This window comes from Cataglyphis hispanica, chromosome 19 (assembly GCF_021464435.1).
Source record: "Cataglyphis hispanica isolate Lineage 1 chromosome 19, ULB_Chis1_1.0, whole genome shotgun sequence".
NCBI classification, from domain to species: domain Eukaryota; kingdom Metazoa; phylum Arthropoda; class Insecta; order Hymenoptera; family Formicidae; genus Cataglyphis; species Cataglyphis hispanica.
In genome coordinates, this window is record NC_065972.1 from 4802685 (window position 1) to 4818205 (window position 15521).

The 15521-nt window shown below is 32.8% G+C and overlaps 1 protein-coding gene across 2 annotated transcripts in view; it reads right to left on the bottom strand.

Annotated features, from left to right (window-relative positions):
* Positions 1–14895, bottom strand: part of LOC126856640 (ceramide kinase) — a 29783-nt gene extending 14888 nt beyond the window's left edge. Inside the window, exon 1 of one of the 2 annotated variants that reach the window (XM_050605339.1) lies at positions 14441–14895. In XM_050605339.1, coding sequence (XP_050461296.1) covers positions 14441–14588 — 148 coding nt within the window. In that variant the 5' untranslated portion in view covers positions 14589–14895. Of the gene's footprint in view, positions 1–14286; positions 14418–14440 lie in introns of those variants that run through there. The other variant, XM_050605340.1, reaches the window with a different exon arrangement.
* Positions 14896–15521: the final 626 nt, after the last annotated feature.

The window sequence follows — 15521 nt, forward strand, 5'->3', positions numbered from 1 at the left end:
GTCACACGTTCCTCTTCCACGTTCATCTTTCTTCGCTCCATGAATCGATTCCTCCGATCGACATTCGATCGATCTTTTCCGACTCGACGATCTTTCGATCCGACTTCTGCTCATGTCCGATTTATTCTGATCTGCCTTCGATCCTGACTCCGATTCTTCCGACTCTCTGTAATCCGCTTTCTTCACTCTTCTATCTAGGATCTTCTCTATCACTATGGCCAACCTCCTTCTTTCTTCTTCTCTTATTTCTCCATATCATGCTCCTTCTCCTTCTGTCTCCTCTATCACATTCCTCTTTTTCTTCTCTCTCCTTTACTCTAGCTTCTCCGAACCTTTGCTGTCACCCTCTGTCCTATTTTTTTCTTTTTCCTCCTTTTGTTCTGTCTTTCTCCTTACCCTCTTTTTCTCTTAAGAAAAAATATATTTAGTGGAATAATTTAGTATTATGTGTATGTATGTTACTCTCCACATATCCATTGGGGAGTAAGGGGTGGAAATAATAATCTATCCGACCCAATTGTCAACCTCACCTGTACGCGCTGGTGACTCATAAGAATAACCGGCGACGATAGCCCTTGGGTTACCTGATACTCCCTGCTAAATAACAAACGAGACTCTGACAACCGAGTAATGGCAGTATAACCATAAACACAGGTATCGACATCAGGTATCGACTTGAAAGAAGTTTCAGCAACCCTGGGGTCTAAATAATGCCCCAAAAATATCTGGTGCAAAAGACAACGAGAAACTACTGCTCTATTTTCCCACGAAAGTTATGAATGATGCATAATAGGAAGAATATGAGGCCGCCTAGCGATCCGGCTAGCGACCGGCGCCCTAGTCTGTCCGGGAGTCAGAGTGTGAAATGGGCTACCGGCCAAGGGAATGCAGGCACCCCATGGAAACTATGATATTGGAAAAAGAAATATACAACTATGCAAGAGGATCCGTGTAGGCACGTGGAACGTGCGAAGACTCCTCGAGGATGATAAACTCAACATCCTGGATCGAGAGCTTGAGCGATGTAACACTATAATCACGGTATAAGTGAGACCCACTGGAAGGGGAGGGGCCATTTTGACACGGAAAGGCACACTTTGTACTTCTCGGGAAATGAAACCAACAGCTTTGCTGAAATGGCTGAAGCTATACCAAAACAATGAAACAAATCTCTCCTATTAATGAAAAATTAATATCTATCAACTTAGTGCATCACCGACTCCGCTTATATAAGTTTACTCACCTACAAGCACCGCAGAAGATGAAGCTGTGGAATGAATCAACTTGAAACTTGCATAACCAGGATATCGAGAAAAGAATTTCTAATCGTACTTGGTGATTTTAATGCGAAAATAGGAGACACCATGGATACGAGTTTGCGCAACATAGTTGGAAATTATGGTTTAAGCATTACAAACGATAAAGGTGACCGCCTCTTACAGTTTGTTATCGATAACGGTATGACCATTATGAATACAGTATTCAAACAACACCCCAGAAGACTGTACACTTGGACATCCCCAGATGGAGAACATCAAAATCAAATCGATTACATTATGATAAAGAAGAGATGGAGGAGCTCAATATCCTATGCGCACACATTACCGGCCAATTGTCTTTCCGATCATGAGCTCTTAGTATATAATCTCAAGCTAAATTTGCATAAACCTATAAACAAAAAGACAAATAAGCAAATGAAAATAATAGACAAAGATTCATTCACCGAGATAGTACAGAAGGAAACACCGAGATGATTAAATGAGATCCCAGATGGAAATCCAGACTACATATGACACTCGGCCAAAAAGTTTATAAAAAACTCCATATCGAAATTCCAGCCCAGAACAACTACAGCAAAGCATCAACACTGGATGTCTGATGACACCTGGGAATTAGTGGAAAAGCGTCGCAAATTGAAAATGAGGGGTACTAGTGTGCAGGAACTCGGTTCTCTTAACTCCAAAGTACAGGCTGCTTGTCGTAAAGATAAGAACTTAGTCTTACAAAATATCTGCGAGGAGTTACAGTATAACACTCAAAAGTTTAAAACCAAGGACCTACATATAAAAATTAAAACCATTACTCGACAATTCAAACTAAAGAATTGGGCCATAGAGAACTCTGCAGGTGACTCCAACAGAGATTAGAAAAATTGTGGAGGTCTGACGGGAGTACTGCGTGTCTCTGTTTGCTGATACTTGCGATGCATCTGGCCACTCCTTAATCACTACATATTCTGAACAAGAGCCCAGTATCTTGAGAGACGAAGTACAAGCTGCGATTAAACATTTAAAACAAGACAAGGCAGTGAATGAAGTACTCATCGAAACAATCAAGAATATAGCAGAAATTGGAGTGGATATTCTGCACATCATCTGCTCTCAAATATGGGATACCAGTGAATGTCCTAAAAATTAGTTTTACTCCTTGTTTCAGAAAGGCCCAACTAGAAGAAATGTAACAACTACAGATTGATTGCCCTCATATCCCATGTCAGCAAAGTACTACTGCACATCCTGAATACCAGGCTACAAGCTTAATTGAGAGATCGTACTCGAACAAGCTGGATTCATAAAGGGAAGAGGAACGCGGAAACAGATATATACTGAGGCAAATGATAGAGAAAACCAGAGAATTTAACAATCCGCTAAACATATGCTTTGTTGACTTTCGGAAAGCCTTTGACACTGTAATGGAACAAATTGTGAGAAGTTCTCACAGAAATGAGTGTACCATATCACTTGATATACCTTATAAAGAAATTGTACGAAGAAGATATGGGCGGTTCGTGTGGATGAAATTGATTCCGGGACTTTTCAGAACTCGGGCTGGGGTTCAACAAGGATGTATCCTCTCATTCTTACTATTTAATTTATATGAAATACATAATGCGGATTGTTCTAGATGAATGGGATAGGGGTATATCTGTGGGTGAATAGATATCTAACTTACGATATGCTGATGATTCCACTCTCCTCGCATCAACCAAAGAAGACATACAAAACCTCCTTCAACTTCTGGAAAGAATAAGCCTCAACTTTAGTCTCGCTAACAACAGAGACAAAACTAAAATGATGATCGTAGATTGATAACTGTGACTGATAACAAACCTGATGTCAGAAGTAAAGCCAATTGTGAGGTTGTACAAAGTTATATCTACCTTGGCTCCACAATTTCTAACAAGGAGGGATGCGAGAAAGAGATTAAAAGACGTTTTGTTATGATCAGATTAGCGATTAACAGACTCATGAAAATCTGGAAAGACCGAAAGATAACCAAAAACACAAAGGTCCGTCTAATGAAGTGTCTCCTTTTTCCCATCTTCCTATACGGAGCTGAAACACTGGACGATAACAAAACCGCAAAAATAGACGCTTTAGAAATGTGCTAGCAACGCCTCTTAAGTATAAGATGGACCAAACGACGTACCTCCATATTAAAAGAGCTTAATATATTACATAGGCTCTCCTCGAGCGTTCAGCTATGGGTCTTGAAGTTTCTTTGGACACATATTACACGTAATGAAGACTCCAGAGAGCGTCTAATACAAGACCGAGTAGAAGGCAAGCACTCGCGTGGTCGATCTCCGATTAGATGGACTGATCTCATAAAATCTGCAATAAAATGCTCAATCACAGAATGTTCCCGCTGTGCGCAAATAGAGATAGATGGAAACAAATTGCAAGAGCCGGGACTGAACCGATGTGCAGTTCAATCACGACCACTCTGTCAAGAGTGTAGAACTAGAAAGAAGTATGTTATAAAGTAAAAGCATGAGCAAAGGAAAACTCCGCCTACACCTCTACCGAAAAAATTCTAACCGAACCCAAACCCATTTCCAATAAAATTAAAAATTAGGTCTGGGTTAAGTTAGAATTTTTCGGAATGAGGGTACATGAGAAAAGGCGAAATCCCTACCCCGCCTACTCTTCCACATAAATTATTGTTCCACTAGCTTATTTCAGTAAGAAAAGTAAATAAAAATAATTCACTTACAGCGAACAATGTAATATGAAAATATAATCTATATACGGTATCAATTACATACTATTCATTATACCTTCTATGTTTTTATTCAATTTTTTAATAAACAATAGGTGCCGGTTGAAGCTTCCACAATATTACTAAAAATGATAATCTTGATAACATACTTCAAAATTATCGAAATCGGGAATGGCTCCTATCTCTGCATAATTACTATAATTTTAAGAGAATCTTCACATTTGAGTTTTCTTAGTTTTTTTTTCAGATGAAACCTAAGCCCTATTTTTAATTAGCTATAATTGTAGAGGATAAAAAGAATCCAATGACCTATAAAAAAAACCTTGATTGTGAGATGATGTTAAAATGAAAAAATTCAGAAAAATAAAATAAGAAAAATAAAATAAAACAGAATAAATAAAATAGGTAGGTAATAAAAGTAATAAGTTTTCAAACAAAAAAAAATATTTTATTTAATAAGATGCTATCTTTTGGAATTATTCAGCATTGATAATACGTTGCTTCATGTCTTCGAGAATTATTGGTCCATCTCAATATATTATTTATTTTTTTTCACTTTTATTTCACTATCATCCCAATGAAATCCATTAACATTTTCTGTTCCCTTGTGTTTATCATCATTATATTTATCAATACCGAAGACATGAAGCTATAAAGCATAAAACAACGAATTACCAATGTTTATCGAATGATTCCAAAAGATACGTTGCAAAGAGTTCGCGCATTTTTTACAGAATGTATTCAAAAATATCATGAAATGAATGCATGAAACAACACTTTGAGCATCTTATTAAATAAAATTAATGCATTCTTTTTGTTTGAAAAATTATTACTTTTATTACTTACCTCCTCCTGTTTTTCTAGATTTTTTTTTATCTTAAAGTCTCCCCACGATCAAAGTGTTATAGGTCAATGGATTTGTCTTTTCATCCTCTACAATAGCTGATTAAAAATAGGACTATGCATTTGAAAAATTTGAAATAACTATAAAAACTTTTTACGCCATCTAAAAAAATCAAAACTACAAAAAATGTAATTCTTTCAAATTTAATTTTTGTTTGAAACATTTTTGTCTTAAACTTAAGGGTTCTGAAATATTTCAGTGGATTGATTAAAATGATTTACTCTACACACATATATATTATTTTTATTCTAATTAATTTAATTTTTTTTAAATAATTTAAAAAAAAATTTAAACTCTAAATGAATGATGACATATAAACAATAAGTTTTTATATAAAATATGTAATAATTTAAATAATCGTCTTTTTGAAACATCGATTTCATCAACGATCAATTTCATAAATGATCGTATCAATTTCAAATGAGCGAAATTTCAATGAAATTTGGAGCAATGCATACGAAGATACGTTCGTACATGCACTGTGCGGTGCACGTGCAAAATATATTTTTAGTCGATGATTTGATTTCTCGCAGTTTTCTTGCGGAGTATTACGATTCGAGCCGTATCTCTCCAAACAACGCGATCAAACACGCGATTCACATATCTAACGAGCATTTATTATCGAAGATCGATTCGTGAATGATGCATTGTATATCATGATTGACCTTATATGGAACAGCATTTATTGTCCTTGTATACTTCCTCGTGCTAAGAATCAATGCTAAATAAACATCATTTATAATAATAATAAATTATTTTGTAATAATTGGCGACGATATACATACAATTAACGTTTTAATAAGGATTAATTGGCAATTTACAATAATTAATTTTATTGACGACTAACGTTGATATTTATGGAAGATGAAAACGATCAATCCAAACTAATTAATTCTCACAATTCAAAAGCAAATACATTTGTTTTATTAATAAACAAACGATAAGATAAGCGAGGAGAAAAGAAAATTAATCATGAAATCGAAAAGTTTTTACGTCTCTGCACACAAAAAATATAGATAGAACTTGCATAACAGAAAGTGCATGAGTTTCGCGATTGAATCGAGTTTTATGTACGTATACAATTATATGTGTTTACATCAATGATTATACTTTGCAATGTTAGGAAACATTTCGCGTATCACGCAGACGTACAAAGAAAACAGACAAGCAACTCCTTAACAATAGATGACATGGAAATAAATATGCGAATTTTATGATGTCAGGTACAAATTAGTGACTGTTATGTGACTGTCCGAGTAATTACCTTTGCATAATTAAAACAATCTATCGATCAACATATTCTATTAGTCTCTGTTTATGTAAAATATACATATAATTATTTAAATAGTTAAACATATAATCATTATTAATACATATCTCAACATACACAGAGTAACCCACCAAAATGAATTAATTTGACTAGAGAGATTATTTGAAATTTTTTTACAAGTCACCATTGATCTAATATTAACTAATATTATCGAAAATGATGCGTATTATTTCAAAGATCAGTTGGTAATCCAACAGGAGCTCCTCCGCATTACGCATTGCCTGTTCAATAGTATTTAGATCAAAGGTTTCCGGGTCAATTTTTATTATTGTATGGAAGCTGGTGATGATCATTTCCAACATTTACTACATTGATGTAAGTTGCTAGTTTAATAAATACTATTTCTTTAGAGCGTATTTATTCAACAATACTTAAAAGAGAATAAAATGTATGCTATCGCAAGTGCTGATCTATTGCCATGCTTTCTCGCTCGCAAACAAATTTCTCCTAACGGGAATAACACGTTCCTTCGCAAGAAACATCAACGATACGCTAAACGACGTAAAGTGAAAGACTGCAACTTATGCTGCAAATACATGCCTCGTGCAGTTTGCGCGCGCGCAATGACGTTCCAGGACCAGCGTTATTGAAATGTTAAGTCGCATCACCGTCGATGACGCGAAATTAACGATACTATATTCATCGGCAATTTATTTTGCGCAAATAGTTCCGATTCTCATAATACGCGGAAGCGGAATTGCATTATAAAGCTTTATAATCAAAACAAAAACCGTTTTAAAATATATTTAATATAAACAGTCTGCGCAGTTTGGAATAATAAGATGCGAATAAATTTAATTTATGCGAATAAATAAATTTAAATTATTTCATGCGTATGTTTTTGAAATATATACATATATACATTTTATATATACAAAAAAAATAACTCATAATTATTCAATATATTTGTGTTCAATTATTTTACTGATGTCATAAGTTAAGAAATAAATAATTGTTGAATACTCATCTTTGTGTGATACGTGAAACATTTCTTAGCATTACAAAAGTGTGGGCAGTTGTTATTTATAACACTATGTCAACGAATCACAATTAAGGATTTTATATTTGTTTGACAAGGTCGAAAGAGGAAGAGAGCTGAAGAACACAGTTATAAAAATTTGCGTATAATACCAATCGGAGAGATTATCGCTCTAATTTAATATTCATAGCGCGAGCGAGCACGAGCGCACGTATAAGGAGATAGAACAACATATAAATCATACTCAAGGACGAGAAGGAGTATCGACATATGTTTTCATCTACGTGAATCGATCGCCGAAAATTAGTATTCTTCACGTTGTTCTTATGTCTCTGTCTCGAAGTTAGAAATTATAAAGTGAATCTATAAGCAAAACATTGCACATACATGAGAATTTTGAGATATAAAGAAATATTATCTAATTATATATTTCGTTTTTATATACAATTAGAGGATTAGATTATACAGTAAAGAGGAATTTTGTGTGCGCGCGCGCAATAACACACTGATCAGCGTTTCTAAAAACTTGGAAAGATAAATTTAGATTTATTTTAGAATAAATATAGTTTATCAAATGTATAATTTTCTAGTTTCTAGAATAGAATTAAACCAATATTGGATAATTATGTATATTAGGAGTGTTTTCACAACGCTTTTAACGATTTTGGATAACTTTCAAAAGATTTTACCCATCATTCATTATCTATTATAAAATTATTAACAAAATAAATTTAATGAATAGAACATTACTTTCTGACAAAATATTTAGAAGCACACACACACGCGCGCGCGCGCGTGCGCGCACACGCACACAAGTTTTTCTAATGTTATTTTAACATTTTATTATTTTTAGTTAGCGTTTTTTTTAACAATTCTAATCTTTTTTCGGCTTAACCGTTTTTTAACAATTTAATATTCAATAAAATAAATTTTTAATTCAAAGAAAAGATATATATTATATCTTTATATTTTATATTATAAATTTTTTTATAAAATATTATTTCTTATAAAATATTATTTCTTATAAAATAAAAATAATGTTCACAAAAAAATAAATTATATTTTATTTTGATTAATATTTTAAAAATTATTTTAAATTATATACCTACTTATAGATTTTTTTAAGTTTGTTTCTAACATGTGCAATTGACATATCCTGGTTATATATTTAATTCAAGTTTTGATTATAAAATTATATTTTGTTGCAATCACGTCACGAATCAATTCATCGAAAACGCGTAAAAATTCAATTCTTCCTTCAGTTATTTAATATTAAAGAGCATATTAAGGAGCAATAAATCTGTTTATAATACAATTTTATTTTTTTTTTTGTCTTTAATCGCTTCTGCATATATAATCATACAGTTATTAAAGAAGAGAAAAAACGTAATGAGATATACTGCGCTACTGGCGCAAAAGATGTTGTACCAATGGCAGGTCAAGGCCAAACATAATCGACATATGGCTCTTACCGTGCATCACACACTTAACTAGCGTCACACACTGGTCCATTTTGTGAGATTGAATTGCTTGAGTTAAATTAATAAGCGCTTATTAGTCTTAAGGGCAAATAGTTTTAACAAAGAAAGAAAAAGAAATATATATTGTGTATATATATATACATATATATATATATATATATATATATATATATATACACACATGCACACACACAAAACTCATGTTTTTTTTTTTTCAATAAATTTTCAAATAATTATTATGTAATCACGGAAGGACATGTCTAGTAGATTACGGGCATCGACACGAAGGTTTTCTGGATTAACTTTTTCGACTTTTTATCACAATGACAATTTTATTATTTATTTTTGACTACAATGAGAGTTTTATTATCTATTTATTTTTATTCATATTCTTCGACATAGTCTGCGAATTTTATCGATTTCTGATTTTTAACATCGAATTCCACATTGCCTCTATATATCTTATTCTTTATATGCTGAAGATGATCCAAGGAAAGAATCAAAATGTTCGCGCTTATTATATTATTGATATCTAAATAAATAATATTGCACTCTATATTTGTGCTGGCTCCTTTATAATTGCCATTTTTATTTCCATTTGTTAAATTATTATGTAACTCCGCGAGTTTGGAAAATATACGTGTTCGCAAAACACATATAAATAATATAAAAAAATATTTTATGTAATGACTTTTATTTATTGGCCATAAAAATTATATGTATATCTATTATAAAATGTTAAGATTTAAATTTTTAAAATAATATATTTTTTCTCTCCGGTTGGTCATAATAACTTGTGACAATTTCTTGAAATTTACTGAGAGCAGAGAATAAATAAAAAGTGAATAAAAGATACTATCGTTATCTCTCTTTCTCTGTGTAAATTATTATTTTCATATGAAAAGAAAAATGCATGAGAAATAAATTGCAAGATAGTAGATCAAAGAAACGCAAAGAATAAAATGAGATAGAATAAGGTAAGATAAAGGGTTGAGAACTATGGCAAGAAAGGTATGAACGAAAAGTAAGGTAGCCGCGCGACCTATTATTGACTCAAATTATTATTGATCTTTCTTTATGTCCATCTAATCTATTCCGTTTGTTCTACTCATGACAAGTAGAAAGCGTGAGATTTTATAATTTCAATCTCATCTTATTCGAATTTTGCTTGCAAAAAAAAGAATTAAAAAGATACTTGCCTAGAAATTTTTTTGTGCGCCAATTTTACATATGAATATCTATCACAAATGCATGTGTATGTAGCTTCTATTAAACTATCAAATTTCGCGAGTACCTGCACAGAGAAAAAAGTTTCTTTGGATTTAATAAATTTTGTTGAAATTAAATAAGAAATATAATGCTTGGAATGATCCAATCTGATACTGATGTTTAAAATAACAAATATAATTATTTGATTTTCAAATAATATATTTATAAACTTTAAATAAAATATTTTTTGAATAAATTTCACTTTTTTTAAACAGTTATATTATTTTTTTTTTAAACAGTTATATTATTCTTTCAATCAATATTTTTTTCATATAAAAGATTCATTATGTTGCTTTTAATAATTTAAATAAAGCTTACAATAAGCTAGATAAAGTTAAATTGCATGTTACTGCATCTTTGTAATCAAACTTTTGCAGCATCTTAGAACCATAGCATGGTTTTAAGCATAAAAAAAAACTTAACAAATAAGTGAATATCGGGCATTTATCTGTCCAATTTTCCAAAAATCAGTTCATTATCTGAATTCTCCTCTATGGAGGTTGTACGAGAAATAAAACTGATATTGCAGGCCTTATTTATATATGTTTATGACAGAAACTTGAGTACGAACATAACGCGCTGCATAGCGGTAAGCGAATAAACTATACTATTCCAAATAATAGTTATTTTCCCGTCAAACAATATGTTTAATACAACGAAACTATTAAATTTTTATTTAACAAAATAATGTTTCGCATAAAATTATGTTTTTGTAACAAAACAAATATAAATCAAACAAATAGATATATTAATTCTAAAGAAACCTTTTTCTCTCTGTGTTACGTCAAACTTATTATGATTTTAAAGAGAATCAATTAAAACTCCAGAATTAATAAAAGAGATTCTGTCTTTTCTGCCAAGAAGAAATACATACATTGCGTGAATAAAATAATTATCCAATCTATTATCCATTTATTTTTACAATAAGACTCACTTTAAGAAAAAGTCAACGTAAGAAAGTGAGCGCGCATAACTATTGCTGACTCGGAAAAATTATTTGATCTATCTATCTTTATCTCTTTCTCTTCTATCATTTTTTATCTACCCAACATCTAATGTGAGCATATGTTACATGTCATGTTTATTTCATTAATTTTCATTTTAAAGCAAATTAACTAAATCTTGAATTAATTATTCAGTATTTTTTTCCTATGAAAGAATATCGTATACATTGTCTCGCTGGAACGATAATTTTATACAGGGTGAGGCAAATAAAACGATACAAGCTAATAACTTTAAAAATATTTGTCGAATCAAAAAGTTGTTTATGAGAAAGTTTCATATATTCGAGGGATCTTTGTAACTATGTGAACCTAAAGGGGATAACTTTATTTTAAATAGAACTAAGGGTCCGAGCAAACTTTTGCATAAGAGCATAACCATAAGCATAAGGAAATTGATTGGTCAATTTCCTTATGCATATGCTTATGGACCAATCAATTTCCTTATGCTCATAGTTATGTAAAAGTCTGTGCTCGGGCCCTAAATTTTAAATGGAATCCCCTATAAAATGTTACATATTTGGATTCTAAAATAAGGGAAAAAATAAATTTTATTCGAAACGTTTGTTTAAAAAATGCTTCTATCAAAAGTTATAAGCATTTTAACTTTAAAGTAAAGTGCATTCAAATTAATGATAAAATCATAAATTGAAAGATTACAGGTTTCTTATTTTACTTTATTAAATGTTCAAACTATTGTCATTCTCATTTAAACACTTATTAATTCTTCCTATAAAACTTGCATTAGCGTGACCCCGGAAATGTTTATATATATACAAGGTGTATCTGAAATGATGCACTAAATTTTATAGGAGCATATTCTAGAGATCAAAATAAGACTTTTTTTCTTATGAATATGAGTCTGCAAATGAAACCTCCTCCCAGCTAGAGGCCCCTAAAATTTGGGAAAAAAATTAAAAATTGGCTGTATTTCAGAAAAAAAATGACAGAAAGTTGAAATTTGGTATATGGCCCAATAAATTATGAAGTAAAGTAAGCCACTAAAATGAAAAAATAAAAACGTATATTACGTACTTACATTCGTACTTACACTTGAACTTGTTATTTATGGATTGCCTTATTATTTGACCTTGGTTTTGACATTACCTATTATCCTCTCTTGAGAGATAAATAAATTTGCGTTGTGAGTGTTTTGTCAATTTCACACATTTTCGAATTTTAGCTCGAAGGAAGGCCATTTGCGGACCCATATTCATAAGAAAAAAAGTCTTATTTTGATTTCTAAAATACGTTACTAAAGTTTAGTGCATGATTTCAGATACACCCTGTATAATGCACTTTAATTACAACTAAATAAATTAATTAACTCCAAAATTAAATATTTAATTCAATTTTCTTAAAATATGAAGAATATACTTTTTTAATTAATGGAATAATAAGTCTATTGCTACATTTATTTATTAGACATTTAGACATTAAAAAAATTAATTTTTATTAAATGGATTTTGTGTGTGTGTGTTTCTTTTTGAAAGTTATATTTTAATTAATGTGAAATTGATTTTGATTTTTGTATGATGTGATAAAAAAAATCCATTTATTAAAAATTAATTTTTTTATAAATAGATGTCGTAGTAATAGATTTTTATTATTCCATTAATTAAGAAAGTATATTTCTTCTTTATATTTTAGAATATTGAATTGAATATTGAATTTATATATATATATATATACAGGGTGTCCGGCGTCAATCGCATCATCCATCGTACGCAGATAGAGCAGATAAAACTCAGAGGAGAAAAGTCATATACCATTTTTTTTTATAACGCTTAATAAGAGAGTTATTATTAAGTTAAGTCTGGCGAATCATCGCCAATCTTTAGCCAGACGCATGTCAGTGAGGCATTGTAAATAACTGAACGCTCACGCACACATGCCAGGCACACGACTCATTGACGTGCGCCCAGCTAAAAGTCTGCGCTGAATTGCCAGACTTCACTCAATAATAACTTTTTTATTAAGCGTTATCGAAAAAAATGATTTTTCTTCTCAGTTTTGCCTGCTCTACCTGCACACGACAGGTGATGCGATTGACGCCGGATACCCTGTATATATATATATATATATATATATATATATATATATATATATATATCATACATATATATATATATATATATATATATATATATATATATATATATATATATATATATATATATATATAAAGGAGTTATTATGGAGTAAAGTTTGGCCAATCATCGTCGATCTTTAGCCAAGCGCGTCGATGAGCCGCGCGCCTGGTAGTGTGCAAGAGCGTTCAGCTGTCACAGTGGTGCCCCACTACCAGGCGCGCGGCTCACTGACATGCGTCTGGCTAAAAATCGGCGCTGATTGGTTGTTCAATAATAATTCCTTTATTAAGCGTTGTAGAAAAAAATGGTAAAGGACTTTTCTTTTCGGTTTCACTTGCTCTACCTGCACACGAGAGGTGATACGGTTATTATGGGGCACCCTGTATATATGTATGTGTATATAGGGTGTCCGAAAATTTGCGCAACACCCTTTAAAGAAAGATAGAGGATGTTATTCTGAACAGAAAAGTCCTGTATCATTTTTTTCTATAACGCTTAATAAAAGAATTATTATTGAATGAAGTCTGGCCTATCATCGCTGATCTTTAGTTGGACGCACGGTCGGTGATTCGCGCGCCTAGTAGCGTGCGTGAGCGCTCAGATGTTTATGACGGCTCACCGACGTGCGCCCGGCTGAAGATCGGCGATTATAGGCCAGACTTCACTCAATAATAACTTTTTTATTAAGCGTTATAGAAAAAAATGGTACAGGACTTTTCTGTTCAGAATAACACTTTCTACCTTTCCTTAAAGGGTGTTGCGCGAATTTTCGGACCTATACACACACACACACACACACACACACACACACACACACACACACGCACACGCACACGCACACGCACACGCACACGCACACGCACACGCACACGCACACACACACACAGGGTGTTCCATATTAATGGGGACAAAACTTGTGTGCAAAACGGACCAAACTGAGTCGAAAAGTCCTTTATCATTTTATTATAGAGTAAAGTCTGGTCAATCATTGCCGATTTTTAGCAGGGCACACGTATCATTTATCAATTAACCTGGGTATCATTAATCTGGGACATCTTGTATATATATATATATATATATATATATATATATATATATATATAGTGTGTGTGTGTGTGTGTATATAAATTTATTTTAATTCTATTTATTTTTGTTGAGAAAAATTTGCCACGAGAAATTTTTTGTCATCGAGAAATAATATTGAATCCATATTAATTAAAATACAACCTTGATCCAGTTCCTTCCACGCGATTACCTTCGCGATATCTTATACACTCCTGAAAGATGAGTCAACGCAAATCCTTCATCAACAAACAAAACTCAACGAGACTTCTCATCATCAAAATTCTCCTGCTCGTCAAGGACAACAAATCTCGCTTACTGTAAGGCGGCCGCTCGGTTTCCCAGATGAGTGTACCGCGATGTAGATACACGCGACATCGTTTCTTTTTCACGACGAAGGTATTGAGTAGCACCGATTTCGAAGCACGATGGTCGTCGACGGATGCGCCGGGAATATCCTGCATCATATTGAGGAGGTCGCTTCATTGACAGGGAAAAAGAGATGGCAACACTAACAAAACGACGAGAAGGATAATTGTCGTTTCAACGAGACGATGCCATTACGACAATGTCATCACGATGACGATACTAATTAATTCGTGATGACGTATCCGCGAAATTGTTGTCCGCGAATATGGGGGCGAAATGTGTGGACTCTTTCCGTGACAGGCTCGCGCGGATCGATTACGCGCACACGCAATCGCCAGTTGCTACACGCTCCATCCGTCCCGTTCGGACACACGAGCGAGACTGACGATTGACGACCTGAGGACTGAGGACCATTACTGATGTCAGAATCGAGATTCGGGACGCGCAACGCGCCAAATCATAATGGAGGGGACACACATACAACCGAGAACCGCGTATATGTCTCACATGAACGCGCTTTTCTACTGTTGTGTTATCCCCTCTACCATGGTTTGGCATGTTGCACGTCCCGAATCTAGCATTAAATACTGCTGACTGAGGACTGAAACTCCCCGCGGAACGCGAGAGGAGAGACGACAAGGACGAAACGAAATGAGATATGCGCTCAGTACGTGTGCACTCGACTTATCGCTTGTGCACGTACAATATTATAATATTTCCTCGTTTCGTAATGGATTTTTGTTTTGTTTTTTAATTCTCCCGATCTGTATTCTCTTCTTGACATCGTGTGGAATTTTGAAAAGCGAGCAATTATTTTGTCCTTAGAAAATACTAAGAGATATAAATATTATAGTAGTTTTTTAAAATAATTTAGATTGATGAAATATGAATTGTAGAGAATAATATTCTTTCTTTTCTCGATCCGTGAACTAATAAATAACAAAATATTCAAATATTTCTCTCGTCATAAAAGATCTATTTTCGTTGAAGGAAACTAGATACGCAAGTCTATCTGACAATCACAAAAATTT